Source organism: Nyctibius grandis, chromosome 3 (genome assembly GCF_013368605.1).
Source record: "Nyctibius grandis isolate bNycGra1 chromosome 3, bNycGra1.pri, whole genome shotgun sequence".
Taxonomy (NCBI): domain Eukaryota; kingdom Metazoa; phylum Chordata; class Aves; order Nyctibiiformes; family Nyctibiidae; genus Nyctibius; species Nyctibius grandis.
The window spans coordinates 69,505,017-69,527,658 of NC_090660.1; the positions used below are offsets into that span (position 1 = coordinate 69,505,017).

Consider the following 22,642-nt stretch of genomic DNA (forward strand, 5'->3'; position numbering starts at 1 on the left):
CATTCTGTGATTCTGTGTAATCATTCACATACCAAATATGTACAAATAACCTTACTAGTCAGAATTTATGACAGATTTTCTGTTGTGGAATCTTAAATGTAACTACAGTGGTACTGCCGTGCCTGTTAAGGCCTCCTGCAGCACTGACTACAACTATTAAAACTTGGACCTTAGTGCTTTTGTGACTTTAGCCCTTTATTCCACTGTTGTCTGAATTATTTGTCCTTTAATTCATTCCTTCTGAGCCTTTGATCCTTCCACCCCTTATTCAGACACTAGGCAAGAAGAGCTTCTCTAGGGTATTACGCGCTGCTGAAGAGCCCTGAAGGTTCAGCAGGGCAGGCCATGTATCATTTCATTTAGGTCAAACACAACACAAAACTTCAGAAGCCTGTTCCAGTTGTCAATTTTATTCGAAAGGTGTCTTCTATACATTATTTTCTATATAGAAATAAATACAAAAGGCCTATACAAATATGAACACTTAAAGAGTACCAATACTGCCCTTCATTTTTTACACCTATCTTTCAATACTTAAAGGGACAAAACTGCATCAAACAACCCACATATTTAGTAAAATAAATTTTACAAAAATCTCAGATCACAAAAGTCTGTTCATGTCTAACAGAAACTTTTAGACTGAGTTTTCTTTTACACATACGCAACCTCAACACAAAGCATGTTCAGCTGCCTTTGAGAATTCCACACTACAGACTGATGTACATTTTCCTCAAGATGGACAGTAAAAATAAAGACATACTTAAGTTATACTCCGATGCAGGAATTTGGCATCATCATTTTTAATGACATACTGTGTTAACATAATTAAAATTCAAAAGAACACAATCTTGCCTTCAAATAAAACCCAAGTCATTTAAAAAAACTTCAGAATGGACATTTGCTTTTATATAACAAGATTCTTCCCCAAGTTTAAAAAAATTAATTCAACATCATATAAAATGACATCATAAAATAAGTAAGCTTTTTGCAAAACTGTAATTTATAGACTCTTTCCCATAAAGTGATATTTTTCTAACATAGGGCATCATCCACATTCACTTAATGTAATATCACTAATTTACACATTTAAAATAACATAAAGCAAAGCATGTACTTAAATGGTGGGAGGAATGGATACTAAATTGAATACAGCTGCTCTTTCAAAAGTTCAGGGGGTTGTTTGTTTTTTTTGTTTGTTTGCTTGCTTGTTTGTTTTTAAGAAAAGGTCAAACCCCAACATCATTGAAAGGAGACCACGTAATATAGCAAAAACCTCTCTTCTTTCCTTAAGGAATTCGTCCTCATCCCAAAACTAAAGAGTTCCCAGATGTTAATTTAAGAACTGTAGATTAAACTTGCTGGCAATCAGAAGAAATATTTTAGATATTTCCTATTTGGACAACAAAAGCATAGGCTTTAGTTCAGACAAAAATGTAATATAATTTACTGTAAATGCACAAAACCCCAATCCTGCAGCTCTTTCCTGTTAATTCAATTGTTTTCACTTAAGGAAAGTATATAGATTTCCCTCTCAACCCTGATTTAATAACTTACATAATAACTGTGTTTGAAGAATATGGATGGTTTCTGTTACAACCTTCCTTGGTTCACTGCAGTTCTCTAATCAATTTTCACTCCTGCAGACTTTCTGAGCTTGCCGCAGTAAAACTAAACACTTTTCACAGTAGGCATAGCTGGAGGTGCTGCAGGCCACAGAAGACTGTTTTCCAGCAGCAAAGAGTAACAACCTAAAGAAAGTTTTCATAAATGCTGTACATCATTAATCTGGCCTGCAAAACCTAGTCAGAGTGTTGATGATCAAGACAGTAAGACTCCAGCTCTACAGCAGGTCTAACATTCAGGTTAAAGGGCAACCATATGGGGGGGAGGGACAAAAAAAAAAAAAGACAAGAGAACATGTGCATAAGACTTGCAGTGTCATTTTTTTAAAAAAACACACTTTCAAGGTAGGAATGCATATATCAAAAATTAAGCTTTGCCCCATTACGAATGATTTGAAGTTTGGGTTCCTGAGCTTGATACTGGACAGGAAGAAGGGCAAGGGAAAGTGTCTTACATCTTAAGTTATACATCAGTACCATCAGGACAGTATTTAAAACTTATTATTAGAAGAAAGAATAAGTTACAAATATGACTTTAAGAATATTATATCTAAACAGTAGTTTATTCAGAAGACCTTAATCGTCTTTCTTTTGTGTTTGAAATCGTTCCATTAAAGCCCTAAATATATTTCCTGGTATTTTCTGATGTTTTTCTATTAGAGCTTGGAGTGCTGCTTTTGTCTGTAGGGAAAGAGAAAAGTTTTTGGTCAGATTAAGTCATCTTTATATTGGTCATACATTAACACAATTTCTAGCCTCTTTTTCATCCTTTCAAATATCACAGAACTACTGCAAGTTCAAAATACTATTTTTCCATATTTAAGCCCACAGGATGTGATCGTGTGATCACTGCCAAGAAACAGACCAACAAACTAGTATCTTTTATCTCTGGTAGCTGTGTTCACAAGCTCTATTAGTGACATGCAACAGTAAAATGATGATGGAGTAAATTAATGAAGAGACTTAGATCTATAAAGCATGTTAGTGCCTGTGTGCTGTACTGCAACTCAAAAACTTCTGCCTATGCTCAGGTTTGAATCAGTAACACTCTTCCAGTATGGAAGAACTTTGCTTCTACACATGCTCAGAAGTAGCACTGGAAACACAATTGTGTCTCAGCACATTTGGCTTGCACAAAGTAATTCTCCCTGCACCCAAGAACCCTAAAGGAGCTGGTCCTGTAAAGCATGCTTAGACCACACCTAAAATACTGTATAAGACAGCAGCATTCACTTTCATTCAAAAACATAGCAGGCCAAGAAGTTAATAGCAGCCATTCTTATTATATAAAAGCTCTATGGAGAACATTCAAAATGAGAGCAATATGCAAAAGCTACGGTGAGGACATGCTGTAAGCTTCCTCTTCTGCCTAGACAAGCAGAGACTCCTGAATTCTTAAGGCCAGAGACAAAAGAGAGAACTATTTGCCTTTGTAAACCAGTGGTCAGCAAGGGGAAAACTGATTCTTGGCACAAGATCCCACTGTTTATATGAAGTATGTGATCAACTGTTAAGTCCTGCCCACATTTCGTTATAGATCTGATCCTAAGTGTCTCTACAGATCTAAAATTTCTATCAGGTAAAAAATTTGAGCTTAATCTTTTCTATATATAATGGGAAAATGCATACTGTGCCATAGCCTGAAACATGAGATACAACTTTGAAATCACTAACTAACTAGGATTCTAGGGGATACACATTCTAGAGGTCTTATCTAGCAGAATTTGCACTTAAGTCAGAAGCAAGTGAGGGCTGGCTCAAATGTAAGATGCCAAAGCACATTTGAGTCACTTAAACACACATTCTCTCCTGAAAGCCAACAGTTCTGAAGTCCTGTCAGACTGAACCCCCCAAAAACCCAATCAGTTTTCCATAACCAGGGCATAAGATAATGCAGACAAACATTTTAAGACGTCATTTTGCAGAGATCTAATCAGAGGGTAAACAGATGAGGAGAGACAACTGAACTGACACCTGCAAGGTCAAGAAGAAAGAAATCTCTTCCTCTCAAGTGAAGTTTCCAGAATGCTCAAAGTGACCATTTGTGGAGCTTTCAAAAAAGGCTATTTCAGCCCCCTCCGACTGCTCCATCACTTAACTGTTTTATATCTCCGCACTGTGAAGTCTTATTAATAAACTGAATGAACATGAAGACCTGACAAACCTCTCTATAAACCACTTAATCTGAACTAGGGGAACATTCAAAAGTTAATTTGTTGTGTGAGAAGTTAGAGAAAATAGAAATGAAAACACACTGTATAAAGCAGTGAAATAATATACCTTGGTTTTTTTATTGTATGGAATTTCAATAGTTTATGAACACAGATTTGCTGTATTTGAAAGGCTTCATGATTTTCTGAAAAGACCAAGAACCAGAACACGTCCTCTGGGTGAAGTGCTTATGTCTTTATCAAACCAGAGCAGTCTTATCTGACTGAACTTCTTCAGTCCCTAAAGCAAGTTGTTTCTTGAAGTAAATATAGGGTGCAGTTTTGATTTTAAAAGGCCTAGAACATCTGCAAGGTGTAGTAATAAAAAGGTAGCATTTAAGAATGGCGTTCAGAATTAAGCAAGACCAAAGCTTAACATGATTCCATCAACTTCTATAACTAGCTTCAAGGCAGAAATCACTTCACAAAAATATTCCAGTGTTTTCTATCAAAACAGTCAATATTATAAATATATATATGCACATCTATCTTACCTTTGCAGTTAGTTCCTCAGCAGTTACATTTGGTTCGTATGGAATGGGTTCTCCAATAAATGTACGAAGCTTGACTGGAAACCCACCGTACAGAGGAACTACTGGCAATCTAATACGTTCATATAGTGACCTCAGTATTTCTAATGTGAAAAAATTTAGGGGGAAGGAGGAAAGCAGAAGAAGGACAAGCAAGGGTGGGGAGGAGAGGCAGGGAGTGGGGGAAGAGAGAGAGACACACTGAGATTATTCTGTAAATTTTCTTTTCCCCAGTAAGTCTTAAAACTGAAACTGGCTTGTCAAGTAATCCAGCCCCTGACCCAGATTCTCAAACAACGTGTCATCTCAAGTGCTATTCTACCCTTGACTTTCATTTCCTAAAAGCTGTGTTAATGCTAACATTAGACTTGTTTCCAGCTTAACTTGGTGTGAAATCTCTCCTCCAAAGAGTAGACGCAAAGAAAAGGAAGAAGAGGAGAAAAATCCGGTAGCTGCCTCTCTGGAGAGGGAGGGAATGCTACACAATACGGGTTACAGTTCAGATAATTTTACAGGTTAGCATAAGAAACTAGTACTGGAAGACTGTTTTGTTCAGTCCCACTGAGGTCTAGAGGATCATAAATAGTCTTATCTGCTTAAAGACAAGTCATGCTAAAACACTTAATTGCTCTTGCAGATCACACACTGGTTGCAGTGCAATATAAAAAGAGAGAAAAAACAGGTATTTCAACCAGTGGTAGGAGGACACATCTTCTTCCCCACATGCCACCTTCTAAGCATCTAGCCCAAATGCACCCAGAACAGATTCCTTGAAGAATGCTAATGCTTCCTTGAAGGTGCTAATATTCTCTCTCTCAATTTTAGACAAGAAATTCCTTTAACTGAGGTGTTGGCATAAAAAAATTCTTACCAAAATGTGGAATTTTCTGTACACAACTGAGAAGAACAAAGAAAATTCAAAAACTACTGAAACTGGAGTAACACCTCCAGTGATCAACAGAATTCAATTCCTCTAGCACCTCTGCTGTAGAATACAAGTAGCATGAATGATTTTGGTTTCAATTTCTGCTTGTTTGGGAAGATTCTCCTGAACACAGCAACAGTTAATTGCTGTTTATTTTTGTACAACCTGAAAAACGTGTGAATTATTCTGCACGTCTACATCTGATGCCTTGGCTTTCTCCATGCAATATATAGCTTTTAATTAGAGGGGGAAAGCAACAGAACTGTTTCGCTCTGCAGTCCTCTGATGAAGATGACAATGCCATACTTGAGGCAGAACATGGGGTGTGAAGGAGAATATAAAAAAAAAGGGAGTTTAACACTAGCACATCAGCAGAGATGTGGGCATCTAATCATCCCAGAGGTCGACCCTTCAGACATATACCCATCTATTGGTGTGCTGGCTGGAACTCCCATATAGATGAGGAAAGACAGCAGGCAAATGCAAGGTTTTGTGAGGAATCACAGGTCTATTGCTGAATAGTAAAACAACAACAGATCAAACATATTTCAAACCATTCAAAGTTTAAGTACAGGTAGAGGCGTAAGCACAGAGCTTTAGAAGGACGTTTAAAGAAATTACGTGTCAGTTGCAAACCCCTGTTTGCTTTGCTTCTTAACAGACAGCAGAAAATCTAGAGTTGGCCTAGCAGAATAAGCAGAGAAAAAAAGTGTTCTAAATCTATTTGCCTTTTTCCGGCTCGTTTTTCCTTTCTTCTGCTGCTTCTGTGAAGGCACACTGTTATCTGGAGAGTAACTTAGATGACCCAATACCGTATTATCTAATGCTGATATTAAATCCTAATAATCTCTGCACTCTACCGGAGAGCAAACCTCCAGAAACAAGGCTGTGTTAAATTTCAAATTTATATGGGGATTATTTCTACAGAGATAGGCTAAACATATATGGAAAAATAAACTACAAAAAAATAGAAAATATCTTACTTATTCCTCCTAATGTCCTAACGCCTTCTCGAACATTTTGTGTAAACATAGGAATGATGGGCTAGGAGGGAAAAAAAAATAATTAAGAATTTAATGAAGATAGCACTATCTAAAAAACTTCTACGTCACTTAAACCCAACAAGCAAATTAATTTCAGAAGTGTTTTCAGACAAGGACATATAGAGAGCAAAACAGGTATTCTTAAGTTCTTCTGCAACCTTCTGCCATGAGGTTTCAAGCTGGAGCATAGCATGAGATTTCAAGTGAGTCACTGTTTCAGCAAATACATTTTTTCAAAGCAGTCCAAGATTTCAGAACCTACGGAGCATTTAGGCCTCCTCTTGTCTAGCAGTGTTTGCAAAGTTGTGACTTAAGTAGTTAAACCTCTTACCTAATTTCTACTTATGCTCAAAGGGAAGAATTCACAGGACTGGGACCCTAAACTTGTCTGATTCATCTCTGCTATGTTGATTGTATTGCTTCACACATGGTATGCCATATTCAATACACGTCCATGATTTACTTCTGTTGATGACTATTTGGAATGCTCTTGAATATTTCAAGGTTTTATTGCTGGTTTTGAGCTTGTCAAGATTTACAAGAACCGGGATGGGGTCGACTAGTACCTGAAGTTTTTTAACATTATTTTATAATATGTAGTCACTGTACATAGCATCATCAGAAATACAGAACTCTTTATGGGATTTTCAGATGTTCAGGTTCTTTCACACTTTTTTAAACAAGCATGGAGATGAGCTAGTAAATGAAACTTTTCAGAGAGGTATCAAGTTGGGTTTATTTGGGGGAAGGGGGTAGTCTGTAAATAATCCAATGCAACTATAGAGAATAAAAAGAAGTGCAGTTGCCTAAACTGAATGGTAACAAACTTCTTTATTCTAGAACCATCTTACTTGGAACATTTTCTTTTTGACACATAGGTAGAGATTTTTGCATGTACCAAGGTGGCTTATATGACAAATATTCTGGCAAACTGCTGAAATGAGACAACTTCAAGAAGTTGAAGGTCCCAGTTTTAGATACATTTTTCTGATGTTTTAGACATATTTTTCTTTCCATAAGGAGTTATGCTCATGATTAAGGGTGACTTAGAGTTCACCTTTAATCAAAATAAAGATATTTTCCCCACTTTCAGCCTGCCTCCGACACTATTCCTATTCTACTGCATCTCTCAGGGGTTTTTTTAGGGGGGGCTGAAGCTTCAAGATCTTTGTGAGTGCACAAAGGGAACTGAACATACATTAAATAAAATAAATACAACTAGTACAACCATAGTTGAATCCCAAGAATGACTTTTCATATGCTATTACAATACATTAGTAAAATCTAAATCTGTTGAAAATATCCTGTTTCAACTGTGTTATTTTCCTCCTGAGAAAAGTGACACACACTTAAAATTGGGTCTTAAAAGTATTCTATTTCTGTATAAAATCCAGAGATTTAACTAGTCTCTCTGTGACAGTACCTAAATATATAACTCTTGGTGTGAGACTTACTTTCAAATTAGGCACATGCAGACCTAAGGACATATGCACACATCTTTCAAGTACAAATACAGAATGAGAGGAACTCTAAAAGGATTATTAAAATAGTTGCAATTCAAATATATCATACACCTATGTGCCTTTCACAGTTGGTCCCATATGAATAATTATCTGCCTGCTGACCAAGCACAATGCTATATATTAGAACTGAGAAACAGTTCACACTAGTGAATAGCGTCTCCTGCTGCCCTAGACATCCCTTACTACCATAAAAATGCCAATACAGTACATAGTGCCAGTAAGTCTATACTGTGCTGGGTCACAGTATACTTCAGCGATAGGGGAAATAGAAATGTTGATGTATGATTGCTTCCCAACCATTCTGGTCAGAGGTGGAGCCATCACATGTGTAAAACAGCACAAGCTTGTAATGTAGAAACCACCCTGGACTTCATCTCCCATTCTTTTAAACTCTGGATTTCCTGACCACACTATTCTTAGCTAACTCCAAAGCCTTCTTAGCAAAAGCAACAAAAAAGAGTCTTGAGATGTAGTTACGAGAGCAAGTAGACCACATTCATGACACTCAGCAATGTAACACCAAATAGAAGACAATCAAAACAGCTTTCCCTGGAAGAAAGTACTAATAAGTTAGCATTCTTTGCTTCTCTTCTGTGATCTGCCATACTACTCACCACTTTTGCATCAATGGCCACCTGAGCAAAGCCCTTCCGATTACCCCAGATAATAGTATACATTTCATCACTAAAGAGTGCTTCCCGAACTCCACCTGGGGCAATGGCTAGCAGACAGCCCTTCTTCAGAGCACTGACACATTCTTCTTTTGGTCCATGCATAACACCATGTACATCAAGTAATATTTTAAAACCTGTAGGGTAAGATAATATTAATTCAGAAAATGTTAATTCATGCTATCATTGAGTACAGATTCCCAACACAGAATACAATGGCTAAAACTTACTTGTCTAATAATCTGTAACCCCAAATCAAAGATGTTTCTAGAGGGACTGAAGCATTGAGTCCTCCTTATAAATTTTGGTGTAAAAAGTTGAAGATTTATAGTTTTCAGTGGCTTTTTGTCATAGTAAAGTCAGGTGCTATCTCACAACGAGCACTAAACTGGAAAAAAGTGGCAAGCACTCTGTGCCATCTTTCATATGTCCCTTCAAAGGAGTTGTTAAGTCGGCTCCAGGGCACTGGCTCCTCGCCCAAGCTCTACTTTTCAAATGTAGCACAGTCCTAATAAAGTGCAACAAGAGAAAATACCAGCAAATTGTTGTGTTTTTTTTGTTTTGTTAACTTTGGCAAACAAAGTGCAGTTTGTGCGCAAGAAGAATGACAAAGAAAATGCAGCATTCTCTGTGTTACAGATCACTGGAGGAATTAACTCCCTGGTTCAGTCTGTGAGTACCCGGACCGCCTTTTACACAAAGAGGTATCTGGCAAGTCTGGATTGCGTATATTCATCTTAGGTAATGATTTTTAATTTACTGAAGTTTTTAACTGTTAAGTTACACAAACTCCTCATATCATCTTGAATTTAAAATGTCATACTGACCCTACTCTTCAAGAAACAGCAGAACATCAAAAATTTGCTTACAAGCATCAAATGGGCACATACCTGATCAATTTAGACAACTAGTCTAATGTGAAAGAACATAACTAGCATAAACCTCTGTTTGCAGGAGATCAATCCTGTTCACTTGGCTCAATAAATTTTAAATTTATATAGTATTTATCAGTATATATCCCAATTTGCATGCCAAAAAGGGAACTTTAGATGACTGAGCAGTATGGGAAAGACTACTTCTCTTTCTTGAAGTTTCCCACTGAGGCAAACAACCTTATCAGCCATAGACAAGGACACAGATCTGATCTAGTCAAGTTTGCCCCTCAATAACACATCTTCATTTTTTAACCTCACGTTAACAAATGAATAGCTGTTACTATGAACACACACACTGAAGAAGAGTTCAAATATAGTTAAGAAGACAGAGATCTGTCTTCTCTTATAGCCCGCATAAAATAAGGGCTTGGGAAGGAGAGCATAAGGCAGCACATCATTAGTTTATTCTTAACTAAACTCTGATCTCTAACTAGTCTTTGTAGTTGGTGTGAGTATAATTACTCCTGATTTATATCTATACACAGTTGGGATCTATCTGAAAACATGACAACAGAACACATGCTCCATCACGGCTGTGCTGTGCCTGTCTCACACACTGCAGGTTGACAGCAGCAGTCTTCATCTAGTAGCATTTGCACACAGGGCTCCTGGAATAGAGTTTTCCTAAAGTAATTTAATTTCTCTCAGGTGCTTTGTTCGTGGAGTCTGAAATAGCTGGTTTTTACAAGGTTTTACATACCCAAACTAATTAAAGCTTTCTAGAATATACCTGGTGGTAGGAAGCTGCATGTCTCTCAGCCCTTCCTATCAGTGAGTTCAGGAGAGATACAAAACAGTAATGAGAAGGGTTGAGCCAAGCAGGAAGACAGACTCCAAGGAAGCAGAAGCTGTGAAGATAGTTTTTCTTTCTGCATTGGACATGCTGGGGAAGGGCCGGGGGTGACAGAGAAACACCATATGAGTCTGTCTAGTTCACAGGTCAGGAAAAAAAAAAAAAAAAGAACAGAATAGTGGTGGGGTTTCAAGTCTTCACAACATTTCTCAGTCATATTTCCCCCCTTTACTTTTAGTATAAACTTTGTATTCTGAGCTGTACCTCATAGCCTAGCCAGCAGATCATACATTACCATCTGTATGTCTGCTCCAGTAGCAAAGAAGAAGAACCTGGCTCTGTTAGGGCAGCAGAGAGACAGGAACTAGTGCAGCGGCCCTGAAGGGACAGCCAGGGTACTCTGTGCCAAAGGCAAAGACCATCATGGAGTCAGAAGAAACACTGGGGTAGTACCTGGCTGTTAAGTGACCAAGAATCTATTTTTCCAGTTTAAACAAAAAAACAACTCTCAAAATTATCTTAAGCACAGTTTTTTAGCCCTCCAGAGCATGAAGGGATATTAATTTTTTCAAATATCAAGAAGTCCAAACTTGAATTTATTCCACAGTTCAACCTGGACTCTGCCCTTTGCCCCAGCACACTCTTCTCCTATTCTCCACAACATCGTGTCTACACTGATGTTTGAAAACCCTTTGGAGCATACCCAGGAATGCATTTACCACTTATCTCAGTAAGTGCACTATATACATTTCTCTAACTTAGCCCCAGTGAATGTAACATAGGGACTGTCAGCTACCTGGTAGCAAGATGGCAAGGATGTCGCCTTTTTTCTGTGGTTGATCTTTAGGACGACAGATAAGAGAGGAATCATTTAGACCATTGAATCCAACCTTCCACAACCATAGGTAACCATGCATGTACATCTGCAGAACATCTAGTCCACAAGACACTTTGCAACACCTTGTACGTGAAACAGACAAGAAGCCACAGCTCCTTCCTCCAGGACATTACAGGACAGGGACTATCTTAGATCCCTAAAATAACAGGGAACCTTTTAAAGAGGGCTCCCAGATGACTCTAGGAAGCAAACATGGGCCCTACTATAGGAGAGGGTGACAGAGAAGAACATGAGTGAAATCTCAGTCCTCACTGCACTCTTTGGGAAAAGATTTTTTCTTAACTCAGCCTTAGAGAAATCCATGTCCTCCTGAGCATTACACAGCTAAGAACCTAAAAGAACCAGAAACCACTGGAATGTTTTGTTTTTCTGTGACTAACGTCCAGTATTTAAAAGAAAAAGGAAAAAAAAGAAGACGCAGGACCATATTTCATATTCTTCTGCCCCAAAACACAAGCAACAGAAGCACACATAGTATTGATACAGTATAAATTGAGACAATGAAATCATTTCCTTTTGCTCCTATGTGAAAGACAGACGCATTAGGCAATGTTTAATAGGAACCTCCAGATATCTATAGGAGGTCTCCTATTAGGTTAGATTCACCTCCATAAGTTATCAAGCTGTATCTTTCAAGACTAAGCATAGGGAGAGGCATGTTTGATCCCTTGCAGGCTCAGCATCCTTTAGGAGGCACAGCAACATTTTACAAACACACTCCACTTAATTGCAGTTAATTCAGGACAGCAGCGCCCAATGCAGAGGATGCAATGAGACTGCATATTGGCAATTGCATACTGGCATGGACCTGAGATTCAGATTTATGGGACAAGCCATTCCTCACAACTACTCATAGTAGATAAAAACAGAAGGATCATTAAATCATCTAATCCAATGTGTCTAACAGTCTATAGACTCCTCAAACCCACCAGTCACCCCACTCCCCCATTTCTCCTGCATTGAGCATAATAACTTGATTAACTAAAATATCTTCTGAAAAGGCATCCAATTTAATCTGAAGACTTAATCAAGATCAGGCAGTCTTAGTACTAGAATAAAATTATGGCAGTCTTTCTGGTTCGATTCACAAGAGAGGTAGCATCTATCTGGGTTGCCAGTCACAGATTATTGTGCCGATTTTGAAACACAATCCAGAACATTGTCTGGGCTCTTTGGGCTTGTCTTCCCTGAATAGCCTTAATTCATTCACAGAACCAGAGAATTATGTAGGTTGGAAGGGACCTCTGAAGGTCATCTAGTCCAACCTCCCACTCAAAGCGGGTCCAACTAGATCAGGCTGCTCAGGGCCTCACCCAGTGGAGTTTTGAAAGTCTCCAGGGATGGAGATTCCCCAACTTGTCTAGGCAATCTGTTCAAGTGTCTGATCACTCTCACGGTAAAATACCTTTCCACATGTCTAATCAAAATTTCCTGTGTTGCAACTTGACTCTGTTGCTTCTCATTCTATCGCTGTGAGAAGACTCCGACTCCCTCTTCTCTGCACCCTTCCGTTAGGTCGCTGAAGACAGCAATAACATCTTCCCCCACCCTTATCTGGTACAGACCAAACAAATCCAGTTCTCAGCCTCTCCTCATACATTGTGTGTTCCAGCCCCCCATCATCCACTGAACACGCTCTAGTGTGTTGTACTGTCTAGCACTGGACACCATATTGTGAGATGTGCTTGCAGAGGTGCCAAGCCAAGAGAAAAAACCTCTTCACTCAACCTGCTGGCTACACTCATGCTAAAAAAAGCTCAACGTGCAGTTCACCTTCTTTGCTGCTAGGGCACGCTTCTCACTCTCTTTCAACTTGTTGTCCACTAGAATGCCAAAGTCCTTTCCTATAAAGCCACCTTCTCCCCAGGGTACTGTCACATCGGATTGCTCCATCCCAGATGCACAACTTCACGTTTGCTTTTGCTGAACTTTATGATGTTTCTGCCAGTTCATTTCTGTGAAGGCACTCTGAATACTAGCTCTAACCCTCAGTGTATCGACTGCTCCCCCAGTTTGGTATCACCAGTGAACTTCCTGCAAGCACACTCCAACCCCTCATCCAGATGTGCAATAAAAACATTAAGCAGCGCTGGTTCCAGTATCATTCCCTGAGGAATACCTGGAGAAACCAGCTGTTAGCTAGACGTTGTACTGCTGAACCCAATTCTTCAAGAGCAGCCATTCAGCCAGATGTCTCTGCAATGCTACTAAATGACACCTGGGGGACTCATAAGTTTACTCACACTTAGAACCTTATTTTAAAGAAGAAATGGAGAAAAACAAAATAATCTCCCATTTGATAACTGTGCATAAGTATTAATAGATATAATATGGAGCCAAATCTAAATTACAAAATAGGTTACATTAGTCAGCTGTATGCATAAGATGTGATAATCAACTGACAAATTCTAGTCTGCTGGCAAAAGCAGTTGTAGAGGCAAAGCCATGCTGTTATCAGTATGAAAAAGTTCCGTTTTCAGTGATTAAGGCTGAAATAAAACTATACCGGCAAAAGGACAGTTTTCTGATACGACTTGTTTCCAATAAAAGCATCAGTCCACTACAGAACACTCCTGTAAATTCACAAAATGAATTACGAGGTTTTTAGTCACAAAATGAACTTGGGAAAAGAACTGGGTACTACTGTATTTCACACACACAAAAACCAAACCCCTCACATAATTAATCTCACCCGTCAGCAGCATTTTTCACTAGGCTGTCCAGCCAAAATTTTGCCCTAAACATATTTTTCATTTTCTTCATGCTGCACCTCAAGTTTCGCACAAACTTGCTGAACACTTCTACAGCTTTCCTCCAAAAAAGATTCTACTTGGAACAGTCTTCTTGGGGACACGTTCCACTGCCCACCATACTCAGCTGGGTGGGATATGAAAATACATCATCTCCCCAGACTAATATTGTCCACTTAAAGGGCACTGCTTCCAAACAGTTTATTTCTTGATCAAGTTACACCACTCATTCTGCCTATATTAATAAAAAAAAGAAACATCTTATTGAAGTCTCTGCTACCAATTAATACAGAGACAACTGTTTCTCTCATGACCTCTTTGTTTCTAAACAGCCTAGAGTTGTTGGAAGGTGCTGCCCAGCCAGGAGTATAACCCATCCTTGCATGGGCCAGTCCTGTAAACTCATTCTTGTTTGTAAAGAACATGTTAGAGACAGCTGTACTTCAACACTTTCACTAAATTTGTCTGAATGTCTGTTCTGAGAGCTGTGCTCTCATGGCACAATTTTTATTAATTGCAGCTTAAAAAAAAAAAATTAGAGTTCTCAAACTGATTGTTTATAATGAAGTATATTACCTGGTAATCTAAAGACGAAATGATCAGCTACTACGTGGCATATTCTCTTCCTTTCTATAAGAAGTCTAGCTATGAAATAGATACAGTCAGTAGGAGTAGCTCCATGATAAAACACAATAAGTCCTGGTCCTTCGGGAATATTTTTTACACCATGAAGCTCATAACCTGTTAGGAGGCAAACGCATAACAGATGTCAAAGTTTAATACAATTCTACTACAAAGAAACTAACTTGTGGCAAGTTGGCAAACTGAAACCCATAGCTGTTGAGAGGTGGTAAGAGCAAAATGACTGCTAAAAAATCAAGAGGTGACTTGCAGCATTTACTAAGTTGCTTTCACAGGAGATACAAGTTTCATTTAAAGCAGAAGAGCCACATTTAAAGAAAGAACAACAAAAAAAACCCTGAAAAACAAAACACTCAGTCTCACTGTCTTGAACTATATAATTTTTCCTTATTTTTTCAGTTCACTGTCTTCAAGGCTGCAGAGTCCTCTGAATCAATAATTCAAGAGGAATCACAATAAGGAGTGGATAGGAGTGGTGAAAACAACTATTTCAAGCTATTATTTACCTTTCAAAGTTCATTGCCACCAGTAACTGTTGAAGAAGATTTGACGTGACAACATCCATTTACATGTCTCCTTTTACTCCAGGGTATGATGCTTAGCTTTGTTATTTCTCTCAGGGTTAAACTTACTCAATTTTTCCATCACTAAGTACTAAAAGCTATTTGGGGCTTTATATGCTTAATTGAAACACACATAAACACAAGTTTCTTACTGAACCTACATTTCTAATTAAGTTAACAGTGCAGAATATATTCACTTAACACAAAATATCAAAATGCATCAGTATAGAACATAGTTAATATTGAGCAGTATTGCTACAGTATCTTGTTTGTGGGGTTTTTTTTAAATAAACAAAAAACAACAACAACAAAAAAAACCAAACCCTGTCACTTCTTCCAGAGTTAATCAGTTCTGCCATTTCCATTACACTATTTTTTTTTTTAATTCTGAAGGCACTCTTGGCTTTTCTCCCTCTATTTTACCTTCTATACCTGTGGAGCTGCAATACATTGCAAGCATATCGTCTGTACCATCCCAAGTGACCATTAACTGTGCGCCATGCCAGCCAGTCATAAAAAGAATGATACTTACCTCCAGCATTTGCATAATATATATGAAGTTACAGGTATTACACACCAGTTTTGGGGTTTGGTTTTGGGCTTTTTGGTTGTGGGGTTGTTTTTTGCGGGGGGGGGGGGGGGGGGGGGCGGGGCGCGGGTCTCCCGATGCTGTGAGATTTCAGGATGAAAAGTTCTTCTTATATTGATTAATCAAGTGGGGGGAAAAAAATTGCTAAACATTTCATTCTTTAGCAAGAGAAGCATACAGAGAACATGGAAGCAGCTGGCAGGGCAGAAAAGAGTCACAATTGTCAATGAGGGACTGGGTAAGAACCTTTTCTGCACAAATAAAAAGTTAGACCTTATAAAAAGAAAAAGTTGCTAAGGATGAGAAGAGCCAAGGCCTTAAAAAATCATTTTCTTATGAAAAAAAGTAAATAGCTTTTTATTGTGAAGTAAGCATTTTAAGCTCTTTGATGTAGCTGTCGATTTTGATCTAGCATACTTTCCTAGATTTGAAAGTTACATCTTAGTCTTACAAAGCCTATCTGATACAGCCGCTGCACCATCTGGTATCAATGCCTTGAAAACCCACTTCCCTTTCACTAGAGAACAAATAGAGATGATTTTCAAGAAGGATTTGTTCTTTATGTAAATTGCTCTTAAACATCTCTTTCTCCTTTAGCTGCATCTAGACTGAATGGTTCTGAAAGAGGCTTATGATTTCCTTAGAAAGAAAAGCCAAATCATTTATTAAGTCTGTCTCGATAAAAGAAATAATAGTAGAAGGAAAAGGAACAGAGCCCTTAGTTTTGACATTCTAGAAGAGAAAGTTGTCAAAAATACATAGACAGAAAGAAAATTTTTAAAAAAAGTAGGGTTCTGTAAAGTTTTGGGCTCTAAAGTCAATTTGAAGTAGCAACTAGTGAGTGAACTGACACTAAGTGCTCCTTTTAGCCAACATTTCGCATTATATGTAAAAGACTGGTTAAGCGCAATTAAATTAAATTATGCTAACATGTGCTGACATACAAGCTATCAGGGAACTGGCATTTAACTTCCAGTGTTCATATAATGACTCTGAAATAATATAACTAATTGTATATAATTTTTAACATAGCAAACATTTCAGGTCCTCCTGGAATGAGGAAATCCAGGAGTAGTTATAAAAAGTAAAAAAGAAAAAAAAATTAAGACAATAAAAAAGAATTGCATATATATTCAACTGGATGAAAGACCTCATTTTGTAGCAGCAAAGAAATAAATGCATAAGACAAAAAATTTTACATCCAAAAAAGTCTCAATGGCTTTTTTCCTCCCAAGCACCACTGGCAGTCATTGATAAAATGGAAAAAAAAATTGGCCTGAATTTTAGATTTCATGCAACAGCAGCAACAATCAGATATACATTGATAATCCTGAAAAGTAAACCAGGAATAAGAGCTTCAGCACTTTTTAATGAAAAGTCAGATCTCACTTACCATGCCATATTCTTCCATGTCCATCCCATAGGGTAGCCAACATTTGTTTTGCACCATCCCAAAAATCATTGGAATAAGCTTCCTTTAGTTCATTCTTCCTTTTATAAATGTGAAGAAGGAGAATGGAAGTGTAGAAGAGGATGATGACAACTCCCGGAAGAAGAAAAACTACTGCAAGTGGAAAAAGCAGCCATAAAAGGTAGACTGCATAACTCAGATAATCTTCAATATGCTCGACGCCAGTCCATTCTCCCAGAATGTAAGTCAGGCATGTTAAGTAGGACATAGGTATCGGTCCTGCAGTACAGGATTCATTTCCACCTATCATCTCCTGTTTAATTAAAAAAAAAAAAGGGCAGATGAATAAATCCTCAAAAAAGATAGACCTGCCTATACTGTTTAATCATACAAAAAACCTCTCTGATGCATTTTATTCATATATCATTTACCCCACACCCCAGCAGCACCTATTAGAAACATAATGGTTCATACAGCAAAACTTTTACTTGATTTTTTCCAGTCCTTTTCTTCTGTGTAGTGGAAATGATGACAATTCTAATTGAGAAAGACAGTGCAATTGTTTAATCTCAGGCTAAGATTTTTATCTCATTAAAAACTGTTCAACTTAACACAGATCCGGAACATTTATACTGTTACCAATACCAATTTATATCATATTTTCGATTTTCAGAAAGCTGTATTGATTAGTCTAATTTATTGTTCTACACAATACACACACTCAAAACCTTCTCCAAAGCACTTACTACAACAGGAAACAGCACAATCTCAAATCCAGTGCTATAAAAAACCTACTGAACACTTCCACTAACCACAAGCATACGATGACTCAGGAAGAAGATGGTCGCAAATAAGCAAGTTTCACTCCTGTACAGCCCTTTAAATGTACCTGGAAATTTACAGATAGTGAAACGCCAAGTCCCAGAGCACAACAGAGAGGCAGCAGAAAGGACAAGGAAAAAAGATCACAAAAAGTCCTCTAAAGTTTTAACTGCGCTGGCTTTACTGTGTCTACGTATAAGAATCTCTCTTCTCCAATGCCAGCTCCTAAGAAGCTTCAGGGCTAGACGTCTCTGGGCTGATATTTCAGGCTTTCTATAATTCTGGAGCGACACTTTTTTCTTAGCTTTGTACAATTTAGGGGAAAACTTGCTCTTCACTTCATCTTACAAACATGTGACAACCTGTATGCTTGGGTATCTTAGCTACAGTTCTAGAACAACATAAATAATACCTTGGGGGAAAAAAATTATCCTAGTCTAGAAAAGTTTTGGTCAAGACTTGAAGTAACAGTTAGTCAGGACCAAAAAGAAAAACATTTTGCAACTATAATGCAGGCTTGTATAGGGAAACAGATTAAGAACAATAACTTCTGAAAGAACCTAAGCTTGGGGTTGTTGTGTTTTATTAAAATGTCACTTGCAGCATGTATGATTGCAGAGTTCCTATCCCTAAACAGACATATGTTTATCACTCCTTTACTATCGCTCTGTTTTTTGCAAGCAGCAAGTGACTGAAATTCAGAAGATAATTTTGTTAATACTATCAGAACCCCAACGGCAATAAAAACTATGTAGCAGATCAGTTTTACTCCACATTTGCTATGAAATGTTGAAGCATGTACTAGAGCAGAACTCATCTCACTTATTTCCCAGTCTCGATTTTTCCTCCCATTCTGATAGAGCACGTATGTTCCTTTTCCTTCTGTTTTGAAATCGGCCTCTACCCACATTACTCAAGATAACTCCTATTAACTAGAAGAACACCGATCTCGTGACGATGACTTTGCTCCCACAATCCATACCTGTTCCACTAATTCAGGCTTACAACATTTTGCTCCTCAGCATGTTAATGAGGACAATGTGACGAGCAGCTGGTTTATCTTCAGCAATGTATAAGCACGTAGCATTAGTGAACATGCACTTCACTGATTTCATGCAATGTGTGTTTGGGGGTGTCTATTAGGGGGAAAGGATGGGAGAGAGCAAGAGTGTGGGAGAGCAAGAGAAAGCTCTTTCTCATTCCAGTTGCCAGAGCTGAACTCCAGAACCTGTCAGGCAGCAAACACCCACAGCAAATACAAGAAACACAACTTGTGAGACCAAGCAGGATTTAGGAGTAGCATTCAACACTACAATATTTATCAGATTGTTATGCCTGGACTTTTCCAGTGGTTCCACCTACTAGCTAGAGAACAATATGGAGCATGGGTTATGGCACAGGAACATTTTTCAAAACTCAGAGGTCATTATATAGCTTTAAAGATTACTTAAAAGTTATATTCTCCTACTGATTACATTTTTTAATTGTTTATGGCTTTCTCCAAACACAAAATCCTCATCAATTTTAAAGTCCTGCCCACAAATGTCAGCCTTGCAAAATATTACTTACCCTTTTGCCTGTAATGTTAGATGCAATACCTCAAATGCAATCATTACTGTTTTATAAGTTTACTTGCATATCTATGCACTAACCTGTAAAAGAAACTAAAATCCAACATCTTCTCTGCTGCCAGCCCAGGGGTACCATCTAAAGTACTGCCTTCTCTTAGGGACAGTCAACTCTACTCTGAACAATGTTGTTTCCTCCTTTTTAAGAAAAATCATAGAATAATTTATATCGGAAAGACTTATTGGACAGCACTTGTCCAACCTCTTGCTAAGGAGTTAGATCAGGTTGCTCAGGGCCATGTCCAGTCCAGTTTGTACTATCTCCATAGATGGAGATCCCACTGCTTCCCTGGGCCCCTAATCCAATGCTTGACCGCCCTCATGGTGAAAATGTTTTTCCTTATCCTAGTTAGAATCCCCCTCACTGCAATTTGCGCCTGTTGCCTTCTGTCCCTTTGCTGAGAAGAGTCTAACACCCTCCTCTCTATTACCACTCACTAAGAGCAGGCTAAACACATACAGCTCCCTCAGCCTCTCATGCTCCAGCCAGCTAACAATGTTGGTGGCCCTTCTCTGCACCCCTTCCAGTTTGTCCGTATCTCTCTTGTATTGCGGGGCTCTGAACTGGACTTGTGGTCTCAGAAGTGCCGAAAAGAGGGGAATAAATACTTCCTTGTTAACATAGCCCAAAATGTAGATAGCCATCCTCACTCATATTCGACTTACTGTCCACCAGACAAAGGCCTTCTCCAGGCCTTTATCTCCTGTAATTTTGCTCCCCCTATATCAAGTCCAGCATTTGTTCTGATCACCCATGGTACATCCACAAAAATATAAGCCCAAGTGTGATTTATGTTACTGCCACACTGAACACCCTACCAAAGGCAATGGCAGTGAAGAAGGGAAGACAAACCCTGTCTCCCTGATCATAAAAACCACAGGATGCTACACACTGAATAAATATCCCAACATAGTTCATATATGCTACTAACAGATAACATCATTTTGGTCTGTTCCAACTTTACAGCTGTCTACTCTATGACTGCCCAGAGCAGTTAAAGTTACAAGATAAAGCACACTGTCTTCTAGAAACACTGGCAATGTCACTCTGATTAGGACCTCATCCAAGCAAAGAGAGACTATCCTGCCCTCCTTGTCAGAGGTTTTCTGACATCCGTCAACAACCAAAGCTAAAAACTACAATGGGGGGGCAGTACAACTAAGTCTCATCCTTAGCCAAAGTACAGGCAGAATCTCTCTGTAATACGAGCATACCCTTAAAGAACGTCTTATTTTAACTGACATCACTAACACATTTCCTGTTAAGCAGTTCAAACTAAGTCTTTTTAATTTAAGTTCTAACTTCCTAATAGAGCAGCTTACATACGTTTTCACTAGATGAATAAGATGCAATTCCTCATTTGACTAATGATAGTGCACACTGACTTATACTCACACTTAAGGCTTTGCACTGGCAGTCAAGTGGAAACAAGGCTAACATACAATTCCTTTCACTGACTTCTAGCATATGACCCAGAAAAGTCGTTACTGAAACTACAACAGTGGTCTTCAGCTGTAGTCAGCAGACACTGGGTTAACTGAGAGCCTATTACCATGCTAGAAAAAGCAATTATGGAAATCAAGGTATACTGCTGTAAACCATGCACAGGGTGATTTCAGCATGTATATTAAGTGTGTAAGGGGAACCTCTGGAGAACATCCCAGTATCTCCAAACCAGAAAGATACTGAAAAGCGACAGCCACGACGTGCCCCTGCCAACAGAAATACACCGCTTTGCACTGCATCAGGTGGTTACGGAGAGCATTTCTACCAGAACTAGCAATGACACAACAAACACAAAAAAACCCAGAAGATCCCGATAATCCTGCTAATGGCATCCACCACTGGAGACATCCCGGCAGTCAGAGGGTGGCCTTGGCCTTGTTTTGAAACGAGGACTGGCCTGCTTCTTGCTCCTGTGATAGCAGGGCCGTGGTTCCTTCTGCAGGAGGCTGGAGGGGGGCCGAGCTGCTTTCACCTGACCACAAGGACACAACGCCGGCCCGGCTGCCCCCTTCAGCGCCCCCGGCCCCCCCCGCACCGCGCTCTGGCCGCAGTCCCTCTCCCCACCACCGTTAAAGCAAGGCCCCAAGCTCGGCGGTGACCAAGGCGAGCCACCTCCCGCCCGGGGACCTGCGGGACCGCCGCGGGGTCCAGGCGCGGGACGGGGACCCTCCGGCCCGCCCGGCAGCGCCCGCTCACCTTCCCCTGGCGGCGACGGCTTCGGCTCCGGCTCCAGCCCCACGTCCCTGCCAGGGCCCGGTTTTACTTCTCCGCCCGCCGCCCCCGCGGAGGCCGGGTGCCCGCGGGGCGGCCAGGGTAGGGCGGCTCCCCGCGGCGGGGAGGAGGCGGGAGGGCACCGTGCCGCCGGCGGGCGGGCGCGGAGGAGGCGGCGGGAGGCGCGGAGGGAACGAGGGTAGCGGCGGAGCGGGGAGAAGGGGGAACTCCGCGCCGGCGGGGGCGCGGGAGCCGCCCGGACCCCGTCCGGCACGCACCGCCCGGCGCTTCCGGCGGGAGAGGAGCGGGCGCCGCTAGGGGGCGCGCGTTCCCCGCCAGCGGGCGGGGCGGGGCGGGGCGGGGCGGGGCGGGGCGGGAGGCCGGCAGTGGCCGGCGCCGGGCGGGCGGGGGGCGATGGCCGGCGTGGCCGGGTCCCGCGCGGGCCGCAGCGGGCTGGGCTGGGGCTCTGGCTGCGCTGCTCGGTGTGTCTCCCTCCGGTGCCGGCCTCAGGCTTCCGCTGCTGCTGCGTGTCTCACGGCCGATGTTCCGCCGTTCTGCTGTAAAAACAGGGGTTCCGCACGTTCACCCAGCTGCTCCTGGGGCCGGGCGGCCTCCGAGCCGCCTCCCTGACAGCTGCAAGCGCCGCAGCCCGGGTTTAACCCCCCTTCCCAGCGCCCCACTATGCCCGTAAGCGCAGCGCCAGCCGTACCGCTCTGCTCCCGGGGCCCCGCACGGCACCGGCGCGGCTCCCGCCCGCAGCGGCTCATCCTGGCGCTCTGCGGTTGGGACGTGGCGTTCTCACCGCTGTGACGGCATTTCTGCCTGCCCTGCAGCCTGGGATGGGATTCCGGGATCTACCTTCTGTGTAT

At 40.5% G+C, this 22,642-nt stretch overlaps 1 protein-coding gene across 4 annotated transcripts; it reads right to left on the bottom strand.

Moving 5' to 3' along the window:
• Positions 1 to 394: 394 nt before the first annotated feature.
• LOC137660892 (DGAT1/2-independent enzyme synthesizing storage lipids-like) lies at positions 395 to 22,044 on the bottom strand. 4 transcript variants are annotated; one of them, XR_011047802.1, is made up of 8 exons: positions 21,759 to 22,044; positions 17,088 to 17,418; positions 14,477 to 14,641; positions 8,468 to 8,661; positions 6,271 to 6,331; positions 4,327 to 4,466; positions 3,903 to 4,138; positions 2,228 to 2,303 (listed from the first exon to the last, which is right to left on the bottom strand). XR_011047802.1 is itself a non-coding variant. In XM_068396080.1 (7 exons), exons 2-7 carry the CDS (start codon positions 17,413 to 17,415, stop codon positions 2,199 to 2,201), a joined length of 993 nt encoding a protein of 330 aa, XP_068252181.1. In that variant the 5' UTR covers positions 17,416 to 17,418; positions 21,759 to 22,044; the 3' UTR covers positions 395 to 2,198. The 4 variants fall into 4 exon arrangements, 3 of the variants coding, with proteins under 3 accessions (XP_068252181.1, XP_068252182.1, XP_068252183.1); XM_068396080.1 differs by lacking the exon at positions 3,903 to 4,138 and having other exon boundaries at positions 395 to 2,303; XM_068396081.1 differs by lacking the exons at positions 3,903 to 4,138; positions 4,327 to 4,466 and having other exon boundaries at positions 395 to 2,303.
• Between the last annotated feature and the right edge of the window lie 598 nt (positions 22,045 to 22,642).